At 50.6% G+C, this 8,410-nt stretch overlaps 1 protein-coding gene across 8 annotated transcripts in view; it reads right to left on the bottom strand.

Annotated features, from left to right (window-relative positions):
• Positions 1 to 8,410, bottom strand: part of PFKFB4 (6-phosphofructo-2-kinase/fructose-2,6-biphosphatase 4) — a 42,945-nt gene that overhangs the window by 13,148 nt on the left and 21,387 nt on the right. For 7 of the 8 annotated variants that reach the window (XM_011939154.1, XM_011939159.1, XM_011939156.1 and 4 more), the window contains 5 exons: positions 7,169 to 7,243; positions 6,729 to 6,785; positions 5,991 to 6,112; positions 3,124 to 3,331; positions 2,326 to 2,472 (listed from right to left, as the gene is read on the bottom strand). In XM_011939154.1, coding sequence (XP_011794544.1) covers positions 2,326 to 2,472; positions 3,124 to 3,331; positions 5,991 to 6,112; positions 6,729 to 6,785; positions 7,169 to 7,243 — 609 coding nt within the window. The remainder of the gene's footprint in view (positions 1 to 2,325; positions 2,473 to 3,123; positions 3,332 to 5,990; positions 6,113 to 6,728; positions 6,786 to 7,168; positions 7,244 to 8,410) is intronic. The other variant, XM_011939153.1, reaches the window with a different exon arrangement.

Below are 8,410 nucleotides of genomic sequence, written 5' to 3'. Positions count from 1 at the left end.
TTGCAGTGAGCTGAGATCCGGCCACTGCACTCCAGCCCCGGGCGACAGAGCGAGACTCTGTCTCAAAAAAAAAGGAAGAAAATTCTTCAGGCTGGGTGTAGTGATTCACACTTGTAATCTGAGCACTTTGGGAGGCCAAGGTGGTAGAATCGCTTGAGGCTAGGAGTTTGGGACCAGCCTGGGCAATATAGGGAGCCTCCCTTCTCTACAAAAAATAAAAAAATTAGCTAGGCATGGTGGTGTACACTTGCTAGTCCCAGCTACTAAGGAGGCTAAGGCAAGAGAATCATTGAGTCTAGGAGTTTGAGGCTGCAGTGATTGCTGCATTGCACTGTAGCCTGGGTGACAGAGTGAGATGCTGTCTTAAAAAAAAAAAAAAGGGGGGGAAGGAAACTCTTGTACAAGCTGCAACCTCGGTGAACCCTGAGGATGTTATGCTAACTGAAGTAACCAGTTACAAAAAGACAAATACTATATGATTTCACTTATATGAGGTGTATAAAGTAGTCAAAGTCATAAAGACAGAAAGTGGTTGCCAGGGGCTGGGAGTAGCAAATAAAGTTACTGTTTTTCTTTTTTAAATTTTTTTAGAGATGGGGTCTCTTATGTTGCCCAGGCTGGACTGCAAGGACCATTGGTGAATGCAATCATAGCACACTACAGCCTCAAACTCATGGGCTCAAGCAATCCTCCCACCTGAGCCTCCCAAGTACCTGGGACTACAGGTATGAACCAACACATCTGGCTTGAGTTATTGTTCAATGGGTACAGAGTTTCTGTTTTACAAGAGTAAAAGAGTTCTGGAGATGCATGGTGGTGATGGTTGCATAACATTGTAAATATACTTCATACCCCTGAAATGTACACTTCAAAACAGCTATGATGATAAATTTTATGTTATGTGTATTTTACTACAGTAAAAAAAAAAAAAAAATAAACAAAAAAAAACTAAACGAAAAAACAGTAAAAAAAAAAAAAAAAAAAGGAAAAACAAAAGCAGGGGTGGTAATATTCAAATTAGTCAAAGTATATATCCACAGCAAAAGCTTTTCATATTGAAATGGGAACCACCCATAATATAGACCAAGCCATGATGGAGCAACTGGTACCAGATTTGCTCTGGCCCCAACAAAAACAACTATTATTTAAAAAAGGACAAACTGGCAGGGTGCTGTGGCTCACACCTGTAATCCCAGCACTTTGGAAGGTCGAGGCGGGTGGATCGTCTGAGGGCGGGAGTTCAAGACCAGCCTGGCCAACGTGGTGAAACCCTGTCTCTATTAAAAATACAAAATTTAGCTGGTGTGGTGGTGGGTGCCTATAATCCCAGCTACTCTGGAGGCAGAGGCACGAGAATCACTTGAACCTGGGAGGCGAAGGTGGCAGTGAGCTGAGATTGTGCCATTGCACTCCAACCTGGACAACAAGAGCAAACCTCCATCTCAAATAAATAAATAAATAAACAAACAAAAGGACAAATCAAACAACTGTTTTTAGACACAAGACTAGGCAGGACTGTGATCCTTGAGAAAAGGGAAGCAAGCGGTGGGGAAGAGGCAGCAGCTTACTGCCCAGAGGCACTTCCTGGACTTCAGAGCCAAGCATGATGAAGAAATAATGAAAGATTCAAGAAAGGAAAAAAGTGGAATTCCTGGAGCTTTGAAACACCACATCTGATATGAAAAGTTCACTGGATGGGTTTAATAAAAATGCAGAAGTAAAGATAAGTGAACTAAAGCTTGGAAGGAAAAAAAGACTGAGAAAAAATGAACAGAAGAAAGAAAAAAACCAGAAGTTCAGTGACCTATGGGATGATACTAGACAGTTGGCCAGGTTGGAGTTAAACTCCTGACTTCAGGTGATCAGCCCACCTCAGCCTCCCAAAGTGCTAGGATTGCAGGCGTGAGCCACCGCTCCTGGCCAGAACAGCATCTTTAAAGAGACAAAGGCCGTGCTGGTTCACCTCATTTGTGTCTCCAGATCCCTGGCAGGTTGGCTATGGCTGACTGCAGCTACCAAGCTCCCCTGGCCGCTGATTTCTTGTTGAGCTAGACCATGAGGAACCCTAGCAGGAGGCCACAGGGAGGGAGGAGAGTGAGGCTGAGGTGTCAATTCCCAGGCTCACTCCTGAGAATGGTCTAGGGCTCACCCAAGGTCCCATCCTGTTAGGCTGCCCTTTCCTCTCTGCTCCCAGCCCCTAGGTTCCTGTATCCTTTCTCTCCCCTCTCCTTTGCCCAAGGGGAGCAATGGTCACTCTTGTTACAATGCGATGCATCAGCCCTGTGGTGTCCGGGAGGCAGACAGGGAGGGAGGGACGGTAACTACCGCGTCGATCTCGTTGAGGACCTTCCACTGTTCATAGGGCACACCTAGCGCCTCAGCCGTCTGGATTGTCCTCTTCATCTGGCTTGTCCAGACCTTCAGATCCTTGATATTCTGGTCACTGATGAACTGGGCCAGACTCTTGGCAAACTGAAATACATCATAAGCAAACTCAGACCCACAGGTCCTGGGCTGCCCTTAAAACATTCCACAGCTGCAGGGTTCATGAGATCATCCTCACCTTGAACACTCACTACAGGTTTGGTAAAAAGCATGAACTAACTTGTCAATGACACACATGCTGACACACAAGAACACAAGTGCTGTTCTTGTCCACCCTTCCAGACCCTGAGCACGGTAGCACAGTTCCAGCTGTGACTCACAGGGCCACTGCCTCCCCACAACCACATGCCCTGTGCTTCGTGACCACTGAGGTCTCACTATCTCCCCTGGACTGCGACACAGCCATCTGCTACACTGTATGGACTCAGGTCGATCCAAGGGTGGCATGCCTCTGACAAAAGGGGCTCAGCGAGTGACAACTCACATGGAGACCAGAGATTTGCCTATTGCTTGGTGACCTTCCTTACATGATGGGAAGATTCTAGGCTGAATGAAGGTCATTCACCTCGACTGCACATTAAAAGAATGGGAGCCCCACCACCAAAAAATACAAATAAAAAATAAAGAAAAGAAAAAAGAATGGGAGCCCTGCCCCAGCGCACACACACATGCATAAACCTAGCCATGCAGAGGTACAAATGCAGGCCCATGTGCACACGCAGGCACACATGCACTGACCTCCCTGCCCCGGGGGGACAGTCCTGGGTCCCCGCCAATCCGGCCCTTGAGGTTGAGCTCACTCTCCCCGTGCCGGCAGAGGTAAATGGAGCGGGGGGTCACGTGGATGTTCATGAGGTAATACACGATGCGGCTCTGGATGTGGTCAGCTACACGGTTCACCACGTAGCTCTGACCCACATCCATGATCTTGATATAGGACAGGTCCCTGTCCACAGAGAAGGTAGAAAGAAGCCTGTGAGTGTGGCCAGGGTCCTCACAGAGCACGTCTGGCCAGCCATGGAGTCACTGCAAGGCCTTGCACCTCTGATCACCAGAGATACAACCCTCAGGACTGTCAGCTGGTGTGCAAGTGATGGGGGTGAGGCGGGAGCAACACAGTGTGTGTGACGCACAGGCAAACCCTGTGGGAGACAGGAGATGGGAGGTGCTCGTCACTCATCATGCTTCCCAAAGGTGACATCCAAAGTCGGGGGTCCGCCATACCACATCATGACTTTCTCCGCTGCTCATGTGTCCCTGGGGCCCCTCTGGCCTACCTTCGAGTTCTCAACACACTGTCTGTAAGTTGAACCAAGAGACAGTTTTTCCCAGGGTTGTTGACTTGAGAGTAGCTGGCAAACGCTCCACGCCCCCACTCTTCCTGGGAGCCATCCAAGGACCTGGCCTTTCCTTCCCAGTGACCTCCTCCCACTACAGCCCAGTCCAGGTCATCCTAGTGTGCTGAGCAGCTGCCACACCCCACCCTGGGCAGCTGGTGGACGAGACAAGAAGCACAGGAGGATGGTGCCGGTGGTGGCAGCCGATAAGTCCAGCTCAGCCACTTTCCGTGCCCTGGATCCGTGTGGCACTGCAGCTTGGACAGCACACTAATCAGTCTGTGTGGGGGTGCAGGGTGTGGGGGTGCAGGGTGCGCTCTGGTTCAGGCCGAGAGTCCTCTGGATATTCTCAGTTGAGCTCTCACTGTCTGGACCTTGGGACCTTGGTTTGGGGGTGTCATGATGACACCACCATAAAAGCAAGAGCAATGCTTACTGACAAACCGCCACTCCAGACAAATGGATCACATCACAGAACCATGAAAAGAAATGCTGTGTGGGGGAACCATGAAAGTCACGGAGAGACCCAGGCGGCAGAGGCCATTCAGCTCAGGCCCGGCCTGGGCTGGCTCCAGAACCCAGCTGAGGACACTGCTCTATGCACACCCCAAAAGCATTCATCTCAGAGTTGCTTATGTTTCTTGGTTTATGTGCATCCTTTTTTTGTTTTTGAGACAGGGTCGGTCTCACTCTGTCACCTAGGCTGAGTGCAGTGGTACAACTCACTGCAGCCTTGACCTCCCTGGAGTTAGGTGATTCTCCCACCTCAGCCTCCTGAGTAGCTGGGACAACAGGGGTGTGCCACCATGCCAGGCTAATTTTTTTTTTTTTTTTTTTTTGAGACGGAGTCTCGCTCTGTCACCCAGGATGGAGTGCAGTGGCATGATCTCGGCTCACTGCAAGCTCCACCTCCTGGGTTCACGCCATTCTTCTGCCTCAGCCTCCCGAGTAGCTGGGACTACAGGCGCCACCACCACGCCCAGCTAATTTGTTTGTATTTTTAGTAGAGACGGGGTTTCACCGTGTTAGCCAGGATGGTCTCGACCTCCTGACCTCGTGATCCACCCACCTCGGCCTCCCAAAGTGCTGGGATTACAGGCGTGAGCCACCGTGCCTGGTCGCCAGGCTAATTTTTGTATTTTTTGTGGAGATGGGGTTTCACCATGTTGCCCGGGCTGGTCTCAAAATCCTGGGCTTAAGGAATCCTCCCGCCTCATCCTCCCAAAGTGCTAGGATTACAGGCATGAGCCACTCTGCCCGGCCTGTATTATACATGCTTATAGAATTATAGAACCCAGGCACAAGTTTGTATTCCAGCCTTTTCACTGAATGCAGTGTTATATTTTCCCATGTCTCTCCACAATGACGAGTTATAATGATGACTGTAATACTTCACCAAGTATTACATTCTGTGATGTAATACTTCACATTATTATTTACCCAGCCACTGCCCCATGTGTTCTGTAAGACAGGATTTGGTAAACTATGGCCAGACAGTCAAATTCAGCTGTGGGCTGTTTTTATCAAGTTTTACTGGAACACAGCTATACCCACTGATTTACATATCATCTATGTTTCATTTGTACTGTGACAGCAGAGCAAGTGTCTGCAACAGAGGCTGTACATCCTCCAAGGTCTAAATAAAATATTTACTTTCTGATCTTTGACAGAAAATATTTGCAACCCCTGCTTTAAGACCCCCTGCATAGCGGCCGGGCGCAGTGGCTCAAGCCTGTAATCCCAGCACTTTGGGAGGCCGAGACGGGCGGATCACGAGGTCAGGAGTTTGAGACCATCCTGGCTAACACGGTGAAACCCCGTCTCTACTGAAAAATACAAAAAAGCCAGCCGGGCGAGGTGGCGGGCGCCTGTAGTCCCAGCTACTTGGGAGGCTGAGGCAGGAGAATGGCGTGAACCTGGGAGGCGGAGCTTGCAGTGAGCTGAGATCCGGCCACTGCACTCCAGCCCGGGCGACAGAACAAGACTCCGTCTCAAAAAAAAAAAAAAAGACCCCTGCATAGAAATTCGGCTTGATTTCATGATGGAATAGTATAAAATCCTGACTCGCAGAGTTTCGGATGAGGTAACAAGTGTTCTGCAAGTCACCTCTGGCCAAAAATTTCTGCCCCAAGGAAATAAACAAGAAAGTCAGACCATCTCTGCTTTCTGGTCCCCCAGCCACCACCATGGGGAGCCACAGGAGGCAACCAAGTATGACCCCTGCTGCCCGTCATCACAGCTGCAGGGCCCAGCGCTGCCGTGACTCACCTATCCAGGTCCTCATCTAGCGACTCATAGGAGTTCTCATAGCACTCAATGCGCCTCATGAAGTCCTCGGTAGCCTCGTCACTGTCACGGTTGACATAGTCAGGGCTGCCCAGTTTCACTTGCTGCCGAAGCCAGGCACAGAGCAAGGACATATCAGGGTCAGAAGCCAGGTGGGGCCAGAGACCAAGGAGACTGCGGGGCAGGGGCTGGAGGAGGTTGGGCCAGAGACCAGGGTAGGGACCTGAGGCTGGTCCAGCAGCTCCCTGGTCTGAGTTCTCATACGAGTGCAGAGAGGGTATCACTAAGGGTCCAGGGATTGAAGTCCCTCATCCTTGTGGGTACGGGGGAGGCCTGGAGGCCTTTCCCCACCCTAAACTCTCATTTCCCCAGACCCATATGGCCATTCCTGAGATAAACTGGGGGAGGAGAAGGGAAGACTGAGTCTTTCTTTCTCTGAAATATAAAACATGCCCCTCACCCACCCTCCCACCCCTGCTGAAGGTGCTCTCCTAGTGTCCAGGTGGTTACGATGGGGAGGAGGGGTGAGTGAATGTCCACCAGCCACCCAGCCTTCCACACAGTGGTCCACAGAGGGCAAGGCTCACCTGAGCCGGCATTTGATGTTACACTGCCTCCCTACCCCCACAAGGTTCAAGATCAAATTAAGGGTAGCCAAAACCTGAAAAGGGATGTCCCTGTCACACACGACCTTCTGACAAGGTCAGATGCACCACTCACCACGATGTTGGCAGCTATGACCTCAGGATCCACACAGATGGACTCGACAAAAAAGGTCTGCGGCAGGACCAGAAGTGCCAGGATGGTGGGAGGGAGGAACACGGACATGTTCAGGGCCTCCTGCCTTGCTCGGAGCTCTTCATCCCCCGAGGCCCATGCTGACCAGCAGCCAGGCCCTGAAACCCTGCTTCAGGGGGCTGGAGGCAGGGTCAAGGAGTCCGGAGCTAAAGCAGGTGCTGCCCTATCCTAGACTCTCCCACCAAAACCCCCTTCCCTCTGGAAAGCAAACCCCAGGTGGAGACAGCCCCTCTCATCCCAGATTACACTCAGGAGCCATGCCAGCCCCATGCCCCTTATGCATCAGCAGGCGGTGAAAGGAGCCCTGGAGGGCAGGGGGCATGCCACAGTTCCACCAAGGAGAGGAGCCAAGGAGGTCTCACCTTGTAGCCATTCTGTTCTCCAAAATTAAAGATGGTTGCTCTCCGTTCTCGGGTGGTGTTTGTGGCATCAAAAACCTAGGACCAAACTAGGGTTAACTCAGCCTCTGGCCCTGGGGAAGGTAGGAGTCACCTGAGGGCCGCAGCACAGGCTCTCTGGGGACTGGATTTCCTACAAAGACCAGCTGCTGCCAGGGCCACCTGCCTGGCCAGTCTCCTTCAGACTTACAAGGGCTGGGCTGGCCCTCCCCTTCCTTGGAGAGAATGACCCAAGGAAGTTGGAAGGAGAGGATGCTTATGCTCCCAGCAGGGGAGCAGACCCTTAGCACAGAAGAATCTACTCAGTGCTGCTCTGCACACATTCGGCACTCAGTTTGTGTTTGACCAACAGGAATTTCAGTGAAACCAGTTAAACCTGGTGAACTGAATCTACTTTTATTTCTACTCCATCTTGACACCCCAGTAAAATGGGAACGGAAAGATAAAGAGAAAAAGAGAGGACAGGAGATGGAGGCATCTACAACATTCTGTCAGATAGCTCCATGGTGACAGACTCAAAGTCATGGAGGAAACCAAACACAGGTGCTCGCCAACCAGATCATACCACCTGCGCAGGACCAGAGAACTCAGGAGGGTGCGCTGGCATTGCTAAGAAAAGGGACAAAGGTGGGGAGGAAATGGGAAGACTGGCTGGCTGATAAAGAAGAGCTGAAGGCCCAGGCCCCCTTCCCAACCCCATCCAGCTGGGCACTGACCCATCTGGAGCTCTTTGAGAAGCATCCTCTGATGCAGCCCACCCACCAGCATGTCTAAGCCATTTTTTTAAGAGCATCATTTTTTTATTTTTTAAGTTTTTGTTTTCTTTTCAGAGATGGAGTCTCGTTGTGTTGCCTGGGCTGGAGTGCAATGACTATTCACAGGCAAGATCATATGCACTGCAGCCTCAAGCCTCTGGGCTCAAGAGGTCCCCTAAACTTAGCCTCCCGAGTAGTTGGGACTACAATTGTGTACCACCACACCTGGGTTACAGCATCATTTTTTTGTTTTTGTTTAAAAAATTTTTTTTTGAGACAGGGTCTCCCTGTGTCACCCAGGTTGGAGTATAGTGGAGCAATCATAGCTCACTGCAGCCTCAACCTCCTGGGCTTAAGTGATTCTTTCATCTCAGCTTCCCAAGTAGCTGGGATTACAGGCATGTACCACCATACCTGGCTAATTTTTTTTTTTTTTTTTTGAGACAGAGTC

The sequence above is a fragment of the Colobus angolensis genome, unplaced genomic scaffold (assembly GCF_000951035.1).
Source record: "Colobus angolensis palliatus isolate OR3802 unplaced genomic scaffold, Cang.pa_1.0 Scaffold18, whole genome shotgun sequence".
Lineage (NCBI taxonomy): Eukaryota > Metazoa > Chordata > Mammalia > Primates > Cercopithecidae > Colobus > Colobus angolensis.
The sequence above is the reverse complement of the archived record's forward strand: the minus strand, read 5'-3'. Positions and strand labels throughout refer to the sequence as shown.